At 38.5% G+C, this 22,492-nt stretch overlaps 1 protein-coding gene across 1 annotated transcript in view; it reads right to left on the bottom strand.

Moving 5' to 3' along the window:
* The window catches only part of cdan1.L (codanin 1 L homeolog), a 49,526-nt gene extending 27,940 nt beyond the window's left edge, over positions 1-21,586 (bottom strand). The window contains exons 1-11 of the mRNA XM_018231061.2: positions 21,386-21,586; positions 17,393-18,090; positions 14,005-14,223; positions 13,559-13,737; positions 10,941-11,054; positions 10,570-10,648; positions 9,350-9,470; positions 7,995-8,104; positions 4,373-4,462; positions 1,781-1,856; positions 411-625 (exon numbers count right to left, since the gene is read on the bottom strand). Of these exons, the coding sequence (XP_018086550.1) occupies positions 411-625; positions 1,781-1,856; positions 4,373-4,462; positions 7,995-8,104; positions 9,350-9,470; positions 10,570-10,648; positions 10,941-11,054; positions 13,559-13,737; positions 14,005-14,223; positions 17,393-18,090; positions 21,386-21,466 (1,982 nt within the window). The 5' untranslated portion in view covers positions 21,467-21,586. The remainder of the gene's footprint in view (positions 1-410; positions 626-1,780; positions 1,857-4,372; positions 4,463-7,994; positions 8,105-9,349; positions 9,471-10,569; positions 10,649-10,940; positions 11,055-13,558; positions 13,738-14,004; positions 14,224-17,392; positions 18,091-21,385) is intronic.
* Between the last annotated feature and the right edge of the window lie 906 nt (positions 21,587-22,492).

Below are 22,492 nucleotides of genomic sequence, written 5' to 3'. Positions count from 1 at the left end.
CTATGGAAAACAGAATTAAATTTTTTTGTAAGCGAGCGACACAGTCTCTATTCAACATGCAAACAAGATCTTCTCAGACACTTGTGAGAGCTTCTGTTTACCATTATGCACAACTTATGCCTGTGCAACCATTGCTTAAACAGAGGCTCGCTGGATTAACCTTGGCCTGGTCACCCATCTTGACCTATACTGCTATTTTGTCACCAGTTCTTCTAGTGAAAAAGTTAGGGATTCTGCAAACACACAAATGTGTTATATATTTAATTTCTGCTGTACTAGGAGGGCACCTTAACCACACCATCTGCTGGTTATCGGGGATGAACTTAATAATTGTCCAGGTTCACATTCTCAAATGTCGGCAATTTTTTATTTGATTGACTATTATAACACATATAAAACATGATATTTACTTTTCCGCACAGAGTATGAAGTCTCTGAAGAACTCCTGGTAACCAGGGAAGCAAGGAGGTGGGCATGGCCCGCAAATACTCTGGGGGGTAACAAATCTCTCCTGCAAGCGCTTCAGTCTGTTCAGATTGTCTGAGCCAACCATATTTAACACATCCTGATCTGGGTTATCACCAGCACTGGAGCCACTGATCCCTCCACTGTATCCTTTACACATCTAAAAAAAACAATTTCAAAATAAAGGTTAACATTTTTACAACTTAATTAATGAAAGTAGATTAGTCTTTAAGAAGTAACAGTTATAAAGCATCAGCATACACGAATAGTTATAAAGTGACAGAGGCCACAGACAGACAGTAACATTAAAAATGCCAAATATTTTATTTACGTTACCATTTGAATATGTTTATTTTGTTATAAATAAATTACCAACAAATAAACTATTTCTCAGCAAAAAATGTCTTATTTTATATGTCATTTGACCTGTTGATTTTCCTGTATAGGAACTAAAACCATTGTATTCTATATCGTTTCTCTGTAATCTGAATTGTAAACACGTCTTTTTGCTACATTAATTTTGAATATCTACCCCCTTGGCTACACAACAGCTTGTTTAAATAAACTATAGAATTGTTTCTGAAGCAAACACACCAGTTTTACCAATGATTATGCTAGTAGCAAAGCTACAAGAAAGCGCATAAAACATATTGACTAGTGCAATTCAATGGTGATTCTCCTCCACCTGCTCAACAAACTGAAAGAGGTATAAGGGCTCAACCAATCACTTCTATAGTGCAAAGACATAATCCTATTCCTCAGTGATATGCCACCAGTTTTACCAGTGCAGGACAGTCAAAGATTATACTTAAATTTATATAAAATCATCAACACAAATGCTAATACTTAATGGTACTGTATAATAACCTTTCATTTTTTCCTTGTATCACTGGTTTAAAAAGTTTCACATTTGTATGTTCATAAAATATTTACAAATCTCTGCAGTAAAAAGGCCTTCATTTACAACAGCTGGGGATAGGAAGGATTGACAGCTACATCAGTAGGGGATAGAAGAGTACTTCCTACAAAAAATTGCTCCAGGGTCAAATGAAAGCAAGTGCTGCCTACTTTGTTGCAGCTGATTAAGACCCAGTGCATATTAAATGTGGACAGATATGCACCTCCTATTTAATAAGGAGAAATGGGAAGTTTTCTCACCAAAAAGCAGTTCTAAGATATATTTAGCAGCTATATCATTTTTGAAATAAACCACCAATGTCTGCCATTATGTAACAACTTTGCTCTTCATATAGCAGGTTTTTTTTTAGTGCTGATGCAAAACAGCAGATTCCAACATATTAAAATGTGTCCTTACCTGGACGAGCTGCTTTTGAAACAGTCTAGCAAAGTGATGGTGGTTACATACTGCAGAAAGATTGGCCATCATTCCCCTGAAAACACAAACAATAGTAAACTGTTATGTAACAAGGAAATTGATAAGAAAACCTTGTCACATTTTATCGACCTGTCTGGTATGTAACTGCATTTGCAATCCATTTGTAAAATAATTTTTCTACATATTTTTCTAAGAATCAGTAGATGAAACAATGACCAGCACTACCAGCCTTGAGTCATCCATCATGCAGAGCTGTGTAAACCATAAAATGATTGTAGTATATTAATATTAAAGGTTTTTTTCCTTACACACAACAGATTAAAGGGTTTGTTCGGCCTTCCAAACACTTTTTCAGTTAAGTTGTTGCTGATTGTTCACCGGAAACTGCTTTCAATCTTATTTTTTTTTTAAAAAAAAATTATATATATATATATTTTTTTTTATAACACTAAGGGGCCGATTCACTAAGGGTCAAATTTCGAAGTTAAAAATACTTCGAAATTCGACCCTCGGATTGAAATCCTTCGACTTCGAATATCGAAGTCGAAGGATTTAGCGCTGATCCTGCGATCGATCGATCGAAGGATTTTCCGTCCGATTGAACGATTAAATCCTTCGAATCGAACGATTCGAAGGATTTTAATCCAACGATCGAAGGAAAATCCTTCGATCAAAAAATCACAGGCAAGCCTATGGGGACCTTCCCCATAGGCTAACATTGACTTCGGTAGCTTTTAGCTGCCGAAGTAGGGGGTCGAAGTTTTTTTTAAAGGGGAAGTACTTCGACTATCGAATGGTCGAATAGTCGAACGATTTTTCGTTCGATTTCGTTCGACTTCGAACGAATTTAACCAATTCGATGGTCGAAGTACCCAAAAAATACTTCGAAATTCGAAGTATTTTTCATTCGAATCCTTCACTCGAGCTTAGTGAATCAGCCCCTAAATGTATCAATTTAAAACCGTTACCGAGTCAGTGACCACCCCCTTTAGAAAGACATAAGGTGGTAAAAAAATGTAACTTTCCAATTCAATATTAGAGAAATTGTCACAAATAGAACATAGAAAGCAAATGGAAAAAACATCTATTTCTGGTGAACTATCTGAAAGCAACTGAACTGGAAAAAAAAAATGTTTGAAGGAGAAGCCCTTTAATATTTAATTTCTTGCTAAGAATACGCTCTGCAGGGGTTTGTACAGGAAAGAACTCAACTTCTACTGACAAAATAATATCTTTCAACTACAATAAGTCTTGAATTGGCATCAGTTTCCATTAATTAGATCAACGATAACAGCATCTGGGTCGATGTAGGGAATATTTTTATTGCAATAATCATGCCTACAGTTATAAAGTTGATAGGGCATCACTTCCCCAATGCACTCAATAATAGCAAATGTGCCATATTTATTTACTGCTATGGACACAACCCACTAGGGCAGCGGTTAATAAACTTTAATTGGTCAAGTGCTACTTGAAGATGTGACCCTTTGCCAGGACCTTAGGTCATGAAAAGATGCCGCCACCCATGCTTTGTTTTTCATGTCAGAGGAGGGCCACATTGCTAGTGCAGATAACAAGGATAGTGCCCTCTGCACTAGAACAGATGAAATTCCAATTTAAAATTTGGAATTTCTGCTCTTTAAAAATACCAGGTAACTTGTGCCCCATGGCATAACTCCAAGGAAATCTAGGACAGCAAATACATATTAACCCAAAATCTCATCCTAATTGACCTTCAAGCCAGCCTTTCAGGTGTATCTAGCAGAGCAAATGGCCATTTAACCCAATTCTCAGTCTAACCGGCCTGACTCACCTTGTTTCTGCTAAAAGCCTTCCCAAGGGGGGAAACAATGTACTAAGGCAACCCTAATTGGTGCAAAGCTGGTGATTATGTGTTTTTATTTTAATAGTCTCATTACAGTTATTTATTAACTACTGAAGTTGAATTATTGAAGCTACTATAGTTATGGATCAGAAACCTGTAGACTAAGGACTCATAAGTGAGGACGTCAGTTGAAGGTACAATTTTTGTAATACTTCGGGCACCTATTCTCCCTATTGGAGAATCCCCTTTTCAGTTTGTTCAGTTCAAATTCTTTGTAATACATTTGTATGTTAAAGGGGTTGTTCACATTTGAGTTAACTTTTAGTATGATGCAGAGAGTGATATTCTTGTGGTTTTTGAGTTATTTAGCTTTTTTTTTTTTTAATAGCTCTCCAGTTTGAAATTACATTACAGAGCATTTGTTTTTCTAGATGGGATCAGTGACCCCCATCTGAAAGCTGGAAAGTCAGAAGATGACAAATAATTAAAAAACAAACTATAAAAAAAAATAAGACCAATTGAATAGTTGCTATATATAATAACATTAAGTGTTAACTGAAAGCTGAACCATCCTCATAAACAGCTTGGGGGTTGACTTATTTCTGCATGTATGTGTACATATATAGATATATAATAGGTTGACCTATTACTTCAGGAAATTCATACTTCGTCCCAAAATATGGGATCACCCACAAAGTCAGCTGTGCCTCTGTTTCTTTCTTAAGTGTATATGTTACACCACCTACCTGATCCTACCGCCAAGGCAACGCTCAAAGTCCCAATCTGCTTTTCTATGTTTATCCTCCCACTCTCGCAGCAATTCATAGAAAACATCTCTGACAGTAGGAGGAAGAGAGAACATGGTTACAGTTATTGATAAAATAAACTGGAAAACACTTAAGAGGTCATTAACTTTTCCCACAGACTGAACTGCAGACAAAAACTACAGCAAGAGGTGCACAGTATCAGGAGGCCATCCCTGTCCTTTGTTCCTACCATAGGGCAGGCAGTAATGAGTGGGATCCATAGCAACCTGGGTCCTTTGATGCACAAGTTAAAGAGATACTGACACCAGAAAATAACCTTTTTTTTATCTCTATCATAATATCTATGAATGCTATTTATAATTTTGCCATGTGCTTTTACATTATCTTTTTTACCCCTGTGTTTCTCTATGAGGGGGCTGCCATATTTGTGCAGAAGTATTCCGTTAGCATTGCACTGCATTGTCATGGAGCGCAAGACTCTACATAGGATAGTGAAGACAGCAGAGAAGATCATAGGTCTCTCTTTCTTCTTTCCATCACGGACATGTACACCACTTGCTGCATCCGTAAAGCCACCAGCATTGTGGCTGATCCAACACACCCCTCACACTCACTCCTGCCATCTGGAAAAAGGTACCAAGCATTAGGGCCCTCATTACCAGACTGTGTAACAGTCTCTTCCCCCAAGCCATAAGGCCCCTAAATACTCAGGGACCTGACAGATCTCTCTCACACACACACACACTCCATCTGACCTTACTATATATCACAACGTTACAAAGCCACTGTACGCCATTGTATGGACGAATAGCCATTAGATACAGTTGTTCCCTATGAGCACATCTGCACTTTGTCATGTTCTTTATCATGTTCTTGCTACTGTCATGTCACAATGATACACCCATCATGTCTGACGTTCAGCATTATTTACTTAACATATTACATCTGCTGAGGGTGCACTGTCTTGTCCCTGCACTGTGCTGACCTGTATTGCAGGAGGTGCATATTTTTGCACTTGCACTTTTTGTCTGGTACACTATGTTGTGTTGTGTAGCAACATGGTCCTAGAGGAACGTTGTTTCGTTTCACTGTGTACTGTACAAACGTATATGGATGAAATGACAATAAACGCACTCTTGAAGAAGGGACAGTCAGGTTTTAGGAACTTCAAGTAACACTTACAAAAATAGAACTATCAGCGAAAAACGGTCAACATGACCTATAGGTAACTTTTAATGCAGATTAGTTTGAAAATACATTTTTTTTTAGTGTCAGTATCACTTTAAAGGATGGATAGGTGGTGGGAGCAGGGAAAGAATAAACCCCTGCCCCACTTGAATACAGCACAACTGAAAGTAGGCAGCATTGGAAGGGCTTAGCTATATGTGACTGATCTCAAAAATGGAGCACAGAGGTCTGCATTTTTTGCACACTGCCTTCCTTATAGTAAAAGACTCCTTAAAATGTGTTTAATTAGAACTATGCAAACCCTTTTAAATTAAAATGAATGCAATATTTTTTGCATAATGAAATTAATTCTCAGGAGCTTTCCAACATACATTAAATATGTTCCATGATTATTTGTAAATAATTATATTTACAAATAATCATGGAACATATTTAAAGGGCATCTGTCGTGATTTTTATGTCGTTTTTATTTCTAAATTACACTGTTTACACTGCAAATAATTCACTCTACAACATAAAATTTCATTCCTGACTTAGCAAGTGTAATTTTTTTAGTTGTAATATTGGTGTGTAGGCAGCCATCTCAGGTCATTTTGCCTGGTCATGGGCTTTCAAAAACAGCCAGCGCTTTGGGATGGAACTGCTTTCTGGCAGGCTGTTGTTTATCCTACTCTATGCGTCACAGTGGGACCTGGATTTTACTATTGAGTGATGTGATCTACCAGGGAGCCGTTATCTTGTGTCAGGGAGCGGTTATCTGGTTACCTATCCATTGTTTTGTTATTAGGCTGCTGGAAGGGGTGATATCACTCCAACTTGCAGTACAGCAGAAAAGAATGAATGAAGTTTATGACAGCACAAGTCACACGACTGGGGGCAGCTGGGAATGGACAATATATCTAGCCCCATGTCAGAATTCAAAATTAAATATAAAAAAAAATCTGTTTACTCTTTTGAGAAACTGATTTTAGTGCAGAATTCTGCTGGAGCAGCATGATTAACTGATATGTTTTGAAGAAGAAAAAAAAAAATTCCCATGACAGTATCCCTTTAAAGAGTTCGCACCGGACAGACCAAATATTGTTATTGAAAACAGTATTTGGTCTGTCCATTTCAAGTCTCTACAATGCCGTGCCGACTCTTTAAAGAAAGCAGCAAAAAACTCATTGGGGGGACTGTTCCAATTGCCCCAGAGGCAAATTGGAGAGGGGCTTTAAGCTTTCCTCTGGATCAAATAGCAGTAAGGAAGACTCACATAGAAAACAAAGGTTGAACCTGATGGAACCCTTTTTCAACCTCATCGACTATGGGGTAAATTTACTTAGATTTGAAGTTGCGCCAGCGACGGCTTTGCTCACTTCACCAGGCTTAGATTCGCCAGGGCTGCGCAAATTCACGAACATCCTAAGTTGTGCACAGGTTACCGAACGGTTGCGAAGTTGCGCTAGCGATAATACAATAAGCAGTCCATAGTTACGCTACCGATGCCTAATTAGCATACGGCGTGCAGTTAAAGTACAATGGACGTGTATGCTGCAGCAACTACATTACACTACGCAAGCCCAGGGAAACTTAATAAAATTAAATAGAGGTCTTATATTGCCCTACACATGTGCCCACTGCATAGTTTAGGTGCCAAATGTAAGGGGGATGGAGGGTACCCAAAAAAAAAATCTTTTTCAGCCTATCACCCAGTAAAAAACGCCAGTGTTTTTTGGGACTTAGAAAAATGTTCAACTTTGACAAACTCCTATCTACTCTATTGCACTTCGCCTGGTCTGAGCTGGCGAAGTAAAGTCTGGCGCAAGAGGGAACGTTCAGTAAAATCCGCAACTTAGTGAATTAGCGTAGTTAAGTCCCTTCGCCAGAGGGCAACTTCGCCTGGCGTAAGGGTGCAAAGTATGTCTACTTCGCTAGCGAATTTACGCCAGGGACCGTTAGTAAATCGGCGAAGTGCCAAATTGACGTCACGCTGGCCAATTTTCGCTAGCGTTAGCCACTTCGCCCTTTAGTAAATTTGCCTCTATGTGTGTATGTCTGTACTATGTTATTGCAAAGTTACTGCCATTCAGGGATTCTATCTGAAACACAACTGAAGATGGAAGCATTTCATCCCTGTTAAGAAGGTATTTAATATAAGACTCCCTGTAGTAAAATGAAAAATGTACCAAGCTGTGCTCACTATAAATAATATTTGGTAATTTACACAAAGATTTCAAAGGGAATACAGCCATTTCAAGGTTATCGCTTTATACCCTGTTTAAATATGCTGAATGAAGTGTAACATATGCATTACAAGGATGGGCAATAATGGTTCAGCAACAGACTGTCAAGCATCAATACAGCTAATAGCATTCAAAGCAAAAACATAATCTGCATAACATAACTGGACTAAAAGAATTCTTAATAATACCTCTGTTTCTTAAATATATGGAAGGCCCGATCACTAGTGAAGTTCGATCTGTTATCAGTTTCAGGCTGAAAAGACACAGACTGTATGGCAGGTGGAAGAAAGAGGGAAACCTAGAAAATACCCCCCAAAAAAACATTTTGTTAAACATCTACTACTAAAAAAAGGTCAAGAGCACTGTATGGACACATGTAAAAGACAAGTTTGTTTTGTTTTTTTATATTCACATTGCATACATTCACATAATTCAAGACACAGTTATCCACATATTAGAAAGTACAGCCCTAAACTAAAAGAAGATCGTGACAGAGCTTTCATGGGAGATATAACCATTAAAATGCAAATCAATTTAAACTTTCAGATGAGATAATTTTAAATCTTAATGGATAAGGCAATTCAAATATGCTGGTTGGTGCCAATGTGGCAGACACCCAGCCACCCAATTAATATAATTGCTTACTTTAGACCATGGACCATCTCTTCAGTTTTCTGAAAATTGCAACTGGGGTAAACTTTGAGCACCATGTTGCCATCTCTGTCAATGTTACTGCAATGCTCCACTATCCTGGATAAGCTGCATGCACAGCAGAGGAAAAATATGAACATAAAAGTTCAGATTTTTACTCTACTGCACATGTGCTATTCAGGACTTTTCAGCGACTGTGAGCTCCAGACAGGGTTTAAAGGAGAACTAAAACCTAAAAGTGAATATGGTTAAAAATGCCATATTTTATATACTAAATTTATTGCACCTGCATAAAGTTTCAGCTTAAGGTTGGCCTGTAATATAAGCTGATGCTACAGGGCTGATTATTAAATTTGGATGCTAGTTGAACTGGTTTCTGTGCTGCCATGTACAAATTATCTGTATTAATTACTAATCAGCCTTATATAGTGACATTTACTGTATATTATGTGTACTGTATATTGTGGGTGGGTCCATAAGCTCAGTAAATGACAGCAGCACAGAGCATGTGCAGTGAATCAGCAGAAAAGAAGATGGGGAAGATACTAGGGTATCTTTGGAGACACAGATCTTTACTGCTAAAGGGTTGTGGTTCATCATAATTTTAGTTTGGATCAAGTTCAAGCTACTGTTTTATTATTACAGGGAAATCATTTTTAAAAATCTGGAATATTTGGATAAAAGAGTGTCTATGGGAGTTGGCCTCTCTGTAATTTGGAGCTTTCTGGATAGTGGGTTTCCAGATAATGGATGCTATACCTGTATAAAGTATCAGGAGAGTGCCAATAATCATAAACACCCCAGCAGCCTAATGGACATTCCAAAGGTGGTTCTAGGTAAGTTACACAAACAATTTATACATTCTTACAGTGGTTTCTATGCTACCTCATACCTTTGCTGTACTTTTTTCATAGACTTTCAGAAGTCGCTCATGTAATGCAGATGAGAATGCAGAAATACGTTCATTTTCAGCAAGAAGCTTCAAGGTACTTTTATCCAAATAAGAAATTACCCTGTGTAAATTGAACAAATTTCAGGTGAAAATAAGTATTTAGTATATGTAAATAAATAAAAAAATTTAATTCCAAGTAACTTTCTAATATATGTACAGGTATAGGATCTATTATCCAGAATGTTTGAGACACGGGGCTTTCCAGATAATAAGTCTTTCCATAATTTGGATCTCCATACCTTAAGTCCGCTAAAAATAATTTAAACATTAAATCCCAAAAGGTTTTTTTTTTGCCACCAGTATGAATTCATGCAGCTTAATTGTGATCAAGTACAAGGTACTGCTGTATTATTAAAGAAAAAATAAATCATTTTTAATAATTAGAATTATCTTAAAATGGACTTAATAGAACATGGCCTTGTCATGATTCTGAGCCTTCTGGATAAACTGTTCCCTACCTGTATTATAATGTGTAAATGGTCTGGAAGTTATTTGTAAATGTAACTGCTACTGAAACCATGGTCTGCCTGTTAATATCCACTGCTGTGCTGAAGAATTATGGCAAAAAACTATTAAGAGACATAGCGGAGAACAGAATTTTGTTATGTTTTGTCATAACCAGGAGGTGCAAAAAAGGCTAAATAAATACTATTTTTAACCACAATTTCATTTTATTAATAGCACAGTTGAATTGGAGTTTTATTAATTATGCAAAATCACATTTTTGGGAAGATATGAAAACCAGATATTTGACCCTTCATTCAAGGCTACAATATGCTGCATGGTACAAGCCACAAAGAAGGGACAAATGTGATGCAAAATGTCAAACACATGGTGTAAAGCTTGGAAATTAACTATGCTTAGACGTGCCGTTTCCTCCCACAGCCCAAAAACATGCTGACAATATAACTAGCTAGTAATGCAAATTTGTGTTTATGTAGTAGGGAAACGAGACTGTAATCCTTAATGATGCACCAACAGTTATGAATGTGCTGCATAAGAGTTCTGAAATACAGAGAATTAAGAAATAGAATATAAAAATGAGGAATCTTCATCATAACAGTTGTATAAACCTTGATGTTATTGTATTCGATTGCAAAGGCAAACAACTCAGTAATAATTCGGGATTAGTATGCAGTGTAGTGTACTCAAAAACATACGGAAACTGAAAATCAAGGACCACCACTGCAAAGAATACGCAATTGTGAACACTTTGAAAGTAAGGTTGCTCCACTGCATCTGAAAAAAAAAAAAAAGAGGAAGAATATTGATATATAAATAAAAAGCTAATATATAAAATATAATATATATAATATTTTGTACAGGTCCAGACCATCTTTACGACTTATTTTGAAATTGTACCTACCGTACATGTATACCGGTAATACAAAACTGCCCAGCTTCCATATAAATGTTGATCTTGTTATTCATTTATGAAGCCATAATTTAGAAAAAAATCAAACTGCATTTCCACAAACAAAAACAGAATATAAACCTTGGTTTACAAGCACAAATGTAATTTTACATTCACCTTTAATGTTGCACATAATATGAGGATCACACTCTCCATCTGCAGCATGCCCCCTTGATGTGAGCAACTGCAGGACAAAAAAGAATTCCAGGAATATATTGGGCACGAGATTTTCTGCAATTAAATGAAAGGTTTATTACATCCTATATTGAGTATTGCGTTGAAAAAAATAAATAAAAAAGGTTAATGCATTGCAGACCATAAAATGCAAGACTAGCTGGTGTACCCAGCTGCTCAAACCCTCATGAACAATTAAGCCAACGACATATCGGGCTTTTTTTACAGGCAAATGGAGGGTGTTTTGACCTGTGCTGTTATCTGTATGATTATAACCGCAGTTAAACTAACCTTTACTTTATGATGCCTCTCAATAAACCACCTTACCCCCATTTGTGAGGGAAAGTTTACCAGCTCATTAGGTTTTATGACAGCACGTGCATTTCTATATTTAAAGGGGCATATTCACACAGGACTTACAATTTGTTAAGTGTTTCTTGCAAATCTGCCCATAGATGTTTTGTTATATTTTATTTTGAAGGAATGTATTACCTGAAACAATAGCTCATTCCTTTTTACACAGTATGAATAGTTCTGATATTTTTATTTTTCTAATTTTGTTAAAGGTAAAAAACAAATGGTATTTTTAGAATTCCTGCTGTATTTGTGTGTTTCTGCTTTAAACAATAACTGTGAAAGAGTAAAAACTAAAAAGTTCCTATATATAACTGTATTAGGAAAATGCGCTGCGGAAGTAGACTGACGAGAGGCCTGTTTCATTATTGAACTATGCCTAGGGAGTGACAGGATCCAATACAGATGGAGAGGATGTGTGCTGCATATATTTGGATCTAAAAAAGCTAATTTTAGAGTGGACTTCATTGATCTTTGCCCCTCCAATTTTATTTGACTATGGGTGTAAACATTGCTGTTTGTTTATGAAATAAGCTTCATGTAACCAATTGTTGGTGAATTCCATTAGCGTTAAAGTTTCAGATCTTTAAAGGAACAGTAACACCAAAAACTGAACGTGTATAAAAGTAATTAAAATATGTACTGTTGCTCTGCACTGGTGAAAGCTGTGTGTTTGCTTCAGAAACACTACTATAGTTTATATAAACAAGCTGCTGTGTAGCCATGGAGGCAGCCATTCAAGCTGGAAAAAAGGCACAGGTTACATAGCAGATAACACACTATTTCACTGGACAGAGCTGATCTGTTATCTGCTATGTAACCTGTGCCTTTTCTCCTTTTTTCCAGTTTGAATGGCTGCCTGATGGCTACACAGCAGTTTATTTATATAAACTTTAGTAGCCTTTCTGAAGCAAACACATTGCTTTTACCAGTGCATGCTAGCAGTATATTATATGTAAATTACTTTAAAGGGGACCCGTCACCCAAAAAAATTATTCAAAATCCTATTTTATCACATTAGTCAAGCACAATGAACTTTAATTACACTGTATAAATTATTTGAATCTTGTTTCCTTCAGTCTGGGAATTCATAATTATAACAAGCAGGCAGCAGCCATTTTGTGGACACTGTTATTAAGACAAGTCTTGTATCATCTCAGAATCTTGTTTGTGCACCAGAATGGGGGACCCGATGTCCATCCCCATGCACTGGCTACACAATTAAATGTTAACGAGAACAGGGGAATGTGGAGAGAGCAGTGACATCTAGGAAGTGCTGAATGGAAAGTGAAAGTAATTGCCTGCCCCGCCTCTATGCCCATGGCATAGAGGAGGGGCAGACAATATTTGATTGACAGCTGAGATTTTTAAATGAGCTTACAATGGCCATGAATGCTTTAATAAAAAATAGAAATTGGATTTCATGTTTAATTTGAAAAGGACTTTTATTATACAGATTTTTGTGTCTGGGTGACAGGTCCACTTTAAAACATTTTAATTTCATTTTTTGATGCATCTGTTCCTTTAAATACAAATGCCTTTGAGAATAAAAAGCAGCATTTATGGGCATAAAGTCACATTTTGCTCAGTATTATTTAAATTTTGCTGTACAGCTGTACATCTCTGAACATTAATTATCCCCCACAAAGATTCAAAAGACAGTTATAGATACTGTATGTGCAGATCATTTACCAGCTACATGTGATGCATTTATGTTTAAGACCTGTTTCACACTTTGTTGTGACAACAAGGATGTTTAAAAAAAAAAAAAATGCAAACTCGAATTACACGAGTTTGTCATAATAATCAGATTAAATTGATTATTTTATAGCAGTGACAACAGTCACCGAATAATGCCCAACGTCACAAAGTGTAACCAATATAATATTCATTCACGTTAACATATATTTTATAAGCTTTTTGTATATGTATAAATATCTTTTTAGTCTATACCTAAACGTGTACTCTCTTACCAACTTGCCATTGTTATAAAGTATATCCTTAGTTAATACATAATGTAAGGCAGGGAGGCTTTACTAAGTGAAAGCAAAGTGATATTTTATAATGTATTTTGCAGAGACATTAAGACCACGGTCATTTGGACACAAAAAGTAATTTTTGCTTATAAAGCCTTAAAAACACGTGATTGAAGTCCAATTATCCAAATTGTTACAATCATAGGTGCCAGTTAAGTGTAGTTTTAGTACCTGCTATACAAGCTGAATAGAGCTCAGCAAGGATGTTCAGCTGTTTCCTGTATGTCACTTTTGCATTGTCTGCATGGAGCAGGGTATCTGCAGACAGGCTCATGTTTCGGCTGTAACACTTGGTGGGAGTGACAGGATCCAATAGAACTGGAGAGGATGTGTGCTGCATTAATTTGGATCTAAGAGTAAATTAAAAAAAAAAAACAACTTATTTTAGAGCAGACCATTAATGTTTCCCCTTTCCCATTTTTTTTTTTTGGCTATGTGTGTACAAATTGTGCTTGTTCCACAAGCTGAACCAAGCTTACACATTTGTGTGGAAATTCATGCCATTTTGTATCATTATTTCTATATTAGTCAAATCTGCACTTTTATCTACACACGTTTAGCTAAAACTTAAGTATCAGCATCATATATTTCGTTGAATATAATTAAAGATGTAGTACCTTTCTTTCTTCAAAATTTCCCTTTCTTCATGAAGGCTTCCACCGTTTGCAGGAGAACAGTTTCCTTCTTTAACATTAGTAAACACATCCATGCCTGCCTGGTGTCGGTTTATAGTGGACTGCTGTATGGGTGTGGAGGTGAAGCAGACCCTGGATTTGGACATCAAGCTTACGTCATTGATCGGAGTAGGATTGATTCTTCTGGATGGTTTTGATTTGCTGCAGGAATTTAGAGAAATGTACATAATTATACAATAAAAAGCTTTATTATGAATATCTAATTGAATATAAATTGCACACTGAAAAAACTTGAAACTTATTAGACCCAGCAACACAGAACTGATAGGACCGGACACACCAGTTTGTTGAATACACTTATGTTGTTTTCTTTAACAAAATAATTTCTTACAAATGCAAGATAAGCTTTTGGGAGTCTCAAGTAAAGCTTAAGCTGGCCATAGACGCAAAGATCTGATCATACGAATCCTCGATTCGTACGATTTTCGGACTGTGTGTGTAGAGTCCCGACATTTTTTTGTCCAGCGGAGATCGGTCCTTTGGTCGATCGGACAGGTTAAAAGATTTCTGTCGGCTTCCAATAATATCTCTGCATGTATTGCCGATCTACAATTTTCAGAGGGAGACTATCACCAGCTTTTGTCTGACATAACTTCCGTACAATTGCTGTCAGGGGCAGAACATCGGCTGATCTGTTCTTTTGTACTTTATTTGATCTGAATGGTTAGTGGCAGGTCGGGAGATGGGGAAGTCCGATCGTACGATGATTGGTAATATTGGATCTTTGCGTCTATGGCCAGCTTAAGTGATGTCTTCTCTGGTGTGGCTTAAGCTAATGCCACACTTGGTTGTTTAAATGCAGGCAAAGAAACAGCTGATAAACTCTCATATGCTGTCTGATGTATCTGCAATGACAGACACTGTTTTGGTCCGTGTGCAGACACAAGAAAGAGGATTCCAGTGCAGAAACACAAAAGTATGTATTTTTACACTAAAATCTGCTTTGTGTGTCTGCACTGAGGTCAACTCCTCTCAGAGCCATTCAGTGCATACTCATCACGCAGTGTATAAGCATTGCTGTGCTGTTTTTATGCGTTTAAATACAGACAGAGAAACAGCCACATGGGGTGAGAGTTCCCATTTTGGTGCAAAAATCTACCACATGTGCATATACCCAGGCCAACGCAATGGTTCCAGGTGCAGATAAGGTAAGGGGTCGATTGTAGCGTATGGACTGATCCCCCAGCCTGTGTTTTTAAGCAAGTCAGGTTTCAGCCCAGTGTTGCACAAGCCTTGGGAAGAAAAGGGGATTGTCATACAGATGCCCAGTACATTCTCAAATCTCAACCCAAGTAAGAATACTTAATTTCCTAATAAGTATTTGAAAATTGTGGTTCACAAGCAGCACTGTATTGGGACCAGCACGGTGTTTTACAGAACCTATTATTACCCTGCACCAGTAAAAAAGTTGTTGAAGTCAAACACTTCAATAGATTATATTCAGTGCTGTCCAATTTCTGTTGTTCTGAAGTCCAGAATTTTTCTGGTGGAGGGCCGATAATGGAAGCCAGTTTTTACCACCCCTTATTTTTAAATCACACCCACTTTAAACAAAACCCATGTTACCACCAGAACTTTTAAGACCATGACAACAATAATCGTGGTAGCACACCAAAAATCAAATGGTTGGTGCTCTCTGCAGGGATATCACTCATATGTGAAAAATGTAAGTCACATTAAGACACACTCTTGAATCCATATGCCGCCTCCACCTCCCCTGTGGATAACATAGCTACCCACAGCACAATTAAACACCTTGGGGTCCTCTAGCATTTCCAAATGCTAACAAACCTAGACTCAACTCCCACAGACAGAGCATGGCACACGCAGACAAAGTAGAGAAAGCAGAGTATGGCACACACATGGATCATACGGCAGGCAGAGTATGGCGCACACAGGGAGCATAGGGCAGGCAAAGTATGGCACATGCAGGGAGCATAGGGCAGGCAGACTATAGCACACACAAGGAGCATAGGACAGGCAGAGTATGGCACACACAAGGAGCATAGGGCAGGCAGAGTATGGCACACACAGGTAGCATAGGGCAGGCAGAGTATAGCACACATGGAGCATAGGGCAGGCAGAGTATGGCACACAGGGAGCATAGGGCAGGCAGAGTATGGCACACACAGGGAGCATAGAGCAGGCAGAGTATGGCACACACACAGGGAGCATAGAGCAGGCAGAGTATGGCACACACACAGGGAGCATAGGACAGGCGGATTATAGCACACACAGGGAGCATAGGGCAGGCAGAATACAGCAGGAGACAGGGAAATCTATCAGGACCACTGGCAGATGGGGAGAGTAGCTGCCCAGTGACAAATCTTCTCTACTTCGGAATAATCTCTCTGAAATGCCTTGCCGCTGGCAAGAAAACTAATCGCATTCACAGTTCTGTATACTATACACCGAAAACCTCTCTACTATAGAATTGGACATATGTTGCCAAGAAATGGCTTATTTTTTAACATAGAAGTGCAGCAGGCCAGCCCATAAAGCTGCCATCGTATGCAAGGGCCCTTTGTTTAATATCCTAACTAATCTAGAGCAAATGTGCATGGAAGAATGACTAATATGACTCTTAAAAGATGAAGGAAAGTTGAAATAACTGGGGTATCTCAAAAGTTAGGCACCTTCTTAAGGGCAATGGCACACCAGGAGATTAATCGTCAATGTTAAATCTCTGCTTCTGCGGGCAACTATTCTCCTGTAAAAACTTTCCCACTGGCAATAATGTGAATCACTGGTGGTAAAACACACATGTCTCCCAAAATCACTTGAAGTTGCCTCTTGACCCAAAATACACAGCTAACAACATCCCAGTCTTCTTAACATAAGTATGTAGATTTTTTTTTTTTGTATGATATGATGATATAATATGACTTCTTAAAGGTAATCAGTTAAAAAATTCTGTATCGTTTCTGAAATAATCAAGTTTAACTTCACTACTCATCTGTCAGCATCTGTTTCTCTTCATTTTGTCTTCATTCAGGAGTTGGGTGTCAGATGAATGATCCAATATATCTTATGGGGGGGGGGCTCATTGTGTCTACATGTATTAGAGCTCACTATATAAAAATCACTACACATATCTCTCTACATGCAGAATTTGTGCAAAAGACAGTTATTTTGTTAGATTTTGTTTATAGTGGAATCAGTTATATGAGCTTACATTAAATTTTTATTTTTGCAAAAGTTCCCCTTTAAACAACAATTACATATGGGTAACTATATTAACCAAGTAACATCACAAATTATTTTGTAATTTAGAGGTATAGTTGCTATAACCCAATAGTTCAAAACATACCTGGAAGCTGAAGCATTCATTGGAGGGAATTCATCCAAGTTATTAAGATTTAGTTGGCTAACACCTGGAGGGGATGTAGCAGAGTCAGAGCCCCCGTGAATTCTCCTGTTTGCACTCCATGAAACATCTCCCTGGATTTCTTCATCATTTGATCTCCTTCCCTGGTCTCTGGACATTTGGCGGCCAGAGCTATTATTCTTTTTACGACCACGTCGAGGTGGCTGCCCTTCTGGTGTAAGAACCAAAAAGCTTCCCAAGCTAGGTTTGTGTGCAGAGCGTTTTTCATTGTAATGCATCAATGGGCTGCAGCCAAGGTTTGGACTAGTTGGACCAGATTTTTTTCCTGACAAATTAGCAGTCAAGTTTGATCTGGACAAAAGAGAAGAGTCATTGGAGAAAGAAGTGGAAGACAAAAAATAAGTATCTGATGCATTTGAGCTATTTGGAGTTTGGGCAAAAAGCTGCATCCGACTTCCACGGTGACCTGACGAGTTTGAAGTCCTCTTCTCCGAAATTGTCCTTTGATGAGGGGTGCTACTGGGCTTTGATATGGCCTTGGAGGTTGGGGTCTTTGCTGGCGTAGAGGGCCCATTAGTCAGAATCTGACTAGTCTGTTCACGTAAAAAATTAAGAAGAAATGGGACAAAGTCTTTTTGAAGTAAACTGAGGGAGGCAAGACTGGAAGGTGCAGGTTTCTCCTAGAATGACAAACAAATAGGTAAGTAATGAACTAAAACCATTGTAGAACAAAAATGTCTCACAATAAGATTTAAGGTTTAACTTTATACACACACTGCAAACCAACAGCTATGTCTGCATCTGCAATATCTTCCAGACACATACCGGTATTTTTGTGGGTAACCCATCAGAAAACAGATCCATTGCAGGAATCTTTTCACAAATCCCTTCAAGTTGTCAACAACCCTGCATATCTCTCTCACTGGAAACCCAGAATGCAAGCTTTGAATTTATTTACTTGACAGCGTAACATTTTTGTAGTACTCCTAAAAATCTGATCCTACATACTCTTCTTACAATCTCATGGGTCCTTGTTAGCATCCATGTCAATATGATATAGACTGTATTTTAGTAACAAACACAAATCTAACCACTAAAGCTATCTGGATAAAGATGCTGTACGCTTCCTTTGGTCCCATCAGTATTGTTACCCAAGGAATATCTCCCACATTGCACACATTTTTTGTGAATGTCATGAAAGGAGTTGTCCACCTTCCAAACACTTTTTTCAGTTAAGTTGCTTTCAGATTATTCCCCAGAAATAGAGACTTTTTTAAATTACGTTCCATTTTTTACTGTTTTTTCAAAATCTAAGTTTAAAGTTGAATGTTCGTGTCCCTGGTGTTTCAGTCTGGCAGCTCAGTAATTCAGGTGCAGACTCTAAACTATTACAATTTTGCAACATTTAGTTGATACATTTTCAGCACAATCTCTGGAGCATTAGCAACTATTGTATCATTTCAAATAGCTGCCTGTAGGGATGGGCAAATTTGACCCGTTTCGATAAAAATTTGCCGCCGACAAAATGTCGCAGATGCCCATTAAAGTGTATGGGGGTCAAAAAAATTGTCGGCCGGCATACCTTAGTTGGTGATCAGTAGATCTCAACAAACAGCTTGACTAATTATCCTTCTGTTTTATTCTTCTCATTCAGATATTTATTCTGTTAAGGTTACGTAAAAATGTGTTGCTTTTTAAATATAGTAATATAAATTATCTTATAAATCAATACAATATTTAAGTAATATTTGCCATGGAACAGAATGCTAACGGTGATATTATGGATGTAGATCATAATAGGACTACATCACTAAAAGTAGACCCCACATTAGTAAAGTATGGGCACTCCTGGATTAAAGCCTATGTCGGTCAAACGATTGTCTGTGCCAAACTTCTGACCTGCAACTAACCGTTCAGATCAATATAAAGTAGTAAAAAGAACAAATCACACGATGCTCGGGCCATTAATTGACTGACAGCAAGTGTCCGACTAATAGTAGTGACAAACTCCCATTGATATCATCAAATAGGCAATACATGCATATGTATAAATATAGATAAACATCTTTTAACCTGTCTGATCGACTAAATGACCAGTCGCCATGGTCAGAAGAAATGTGTCCAACTGAACTCTTCAGCTGCAGCTCTCTTAATGCTGCCATATATACACAGATAAGGTTGTAGTAGAGTCCTGCGCGGGTCCATTTTTGGGACCCGTACCCGCACCCTCACCTGCTTGGACCCACTACCCGAGTAAAAAAAAAAAAAAAAAAAAAAAAGGAGTAAAACAGGAATTTCTGTCATTGTAAACGTAAGTGACGTCATCTGAAGTAGACGTGACCAGAAAAAAGGAGTAAATATTGTGGCCCAACCCGCTGAAGCTGCCAAGAATATCCTTTTTGAATTATGAAAATTTTATTTTTTGAGCTTCTCTCTCTTTTAAGGTACTTTGTATTATTAAGCAGTCAAGTGGCTGGTTTTGAGTTTTCAGGTGGTATTATCATTTGAAAAATGGGTTACAATTGAAAAAAATGGTTTTTACACGTAGTTATTAAATTATTAAAGGGGTTGTTAACCCTTAAAGGAGAACTATTGCAAACATTTAAAATTAATATAAGCTTCATTCTGTCTTCATGCAGGAGTTGGGTGTCATATTTTTATTGACAGATCCAATGTAGCTTATAGGGAGACTTCGTTTCGTAGCAGATGCAATAGAGCTCACTCAAATAGCAGATTCCAGGTCAATTGAAATCTAACAAAATAACTGCCTTTTGCACAAATTCTGCAAAACAATGTCAAATACTATAAACTTTTGTTAGTGCTATGAGTAGTGGGTATCCATATTAATGGAAAAGGAAAGGTGAAATCAGTGTGGAATGCACTGCCGGGTGATGTTGTGATGCTGATTCAGTTAATGCCTTTAAGAATGACTTGGATGACTTTTTGGACAGACTTAATATCAAAGGCTATTGTGATACTAAACTCTATAGTTAGTATAGGTATGGGTGTATATAATTTATGTTTAAGTATGGACTGCTGTGTGTATGGATGCTGGGTTTTCATTTGGAGGGGTTGAACTTGATGGACTTTGTCTTTTTTCAGGCTGATTTAACTATGATACCCAGGTCCAATGCACTGCACTGGCCCAGATGCCTCCGCACGTGCCCCACACAGCAGCGAACATCTTATTCCAATTTCTCTTACTTTGATACTCAGGGCTGATGCATGTGGGGGGAAAAGTAAGGTGAGAAAGCTCTTCACTGCTCATGGAAAACCATTTATAAGAGGGAAGAAGCAGCAAGAGAATGGTATTTGCTGACAAGAACCAGGGCCGGTGCTTTCGGATGACAAATGCAGCAGCCAGGCAGGGGTATAAGGGAAGTGAAAACAATCACTGAGAGCGCCTAACTTTTGGCACCCCCTTTGCATCTCCTTTAAAGTGACATCTAGACACAGCGAGGAAATGTAAGCCACAAAATTTGGATCAGGACTACCAACAGCCCAGTTACTATGGGTTACTAGACCTGTGACCTGACCCTTTGCAACTTTATCCCAACAGCTGTGACAGAGCTACTACCCACAGCCTCAGCTCACCAGGGAGTCCTACAGTCTAGCAACTACATTCATGCCTCTGGTTCGGTTTAAGAGTCCATTTGTGAAAGTGAGAAGGAATGAGAGATTGCTGCAAGCCGACACAATGCTGACTACTAGTGACACCCTATCTCCCTTCTAGACACAGACACACACAGAGACACAGAGACACAGACAGACACAGAGACACAGACACACACACACACACTCGCTGCCTGTCACATGAACCCCAGTTACTGCGCCTACTTCACAATAAACAAACTTGTGCAAGTGCTGAGCAGCTGCAAGTGTTAGAGGCAAAAGGATAACATGGGAGCCATTCGTGTGACAATACAGCGCTCGGGTGCTCTCCTATACCGTCGCATTGCATAAGGGCCGCTGTACCTGCGTTGTGTTCGTTACCCAGCGCACAACTGCTCCTACTGTAACCTGCTCCTGCAGCAACAACTCCAACACCGCCGCCATTCTGCGGCCTGCCCCCTTCAGCTTAGCGCGCCAACCATCAGCTCCACTGACGACGCTGTGTGGGCGGGGCTACGGACACAGTGAGGCGGAGTTCCCTACACGTGGAAAACGCTGCCCAGTGAAGAGGAGACGCCATAGGCTGCGCTGGCACGAGCGGAGGGGGCGGGTTTTGCTGTGGAAAGTCAGCGAAAATCTGGCAGCCTGTCCCTTTTTCAGGACAAAATAGTTAATTTGCTACTGCTATTAACCTAACCTTTTATTTGCCATAAGCATAACTCCCAACATTCTTAAAATAGAGAGAGGGAATTAAAGATGGTAAATAATTTAACCCCGCCCATTTTGTGGCCACACCCCCTGAATCCGCATCCATTTTACACAATTTGGTAGGTTATGGAAAGTTTGAACACATTTCTGAGGTTTTTTGGGTCAGGTTTACAGTTTTGCTAATGAAGTCGCATTGCTCTTTAAGCTTCAAGTCTCAGTTTCCCTAAGAGACCTGCTTTTCTTAAATTGTACAATGGTTTCTTTGCGAATTGTTATAAATGTATCTAAGTGCAGCCGCCACATATTCTGGGCTCAATGCCTAAAACCTCTCATTTAATTTAGTTTTAGAAACATTGTGGCTGTTCAGTGCAGGAGATCAGAGAGAAACTCGGGACATTTCATTAACAATCGGGCACTGCAGGTTAAGCTGTCAAAATCGGGACTGTCCCCTCGAAAAACAGGACAGTTGGGAGCAGGACTGGACTGGCAATCCGTGGGTTCTGGCAAATGCTAGAGAGGCTCCTGTACGGTTCTATAGAAAGTTACCATATAGTGGGCTGGTAGGGGGCTGTTTGGGCCCCTGTGTGTTTGGAATGACCGGGACGTCCAGACCAGGTTGGGAGGTATGCATAAGCCACATTCAAATTCAAGCAGAGTTGGGGAGCAACACAAGTATGAAAAATGTTCTTGGTGGTGCAAAATAAGTGCTGCAATTGGCTATTTGATATCCCTATATTGAAAGGCAGTCTACAGGAGACTCTG

This window comes from Xenopus laevis, chromosome 8L (genome assembly GCF_017654675.1).
Source record: "Xenopus laevis strain J_2021 chromosome 8L, Xenopus_laevis_v10.1, whole genome shotgun sequence".
Lineage (NCBI taxonomy): Eukaryota > Metazoa > Chordata > Amphibia > Anura > Pipidae > Xenopus > Xenopus laevis.
Note: the sequence above shows the minus strand (reverse complement) of the source record. Positions and strands in the feature narration are given on the sequence as shown.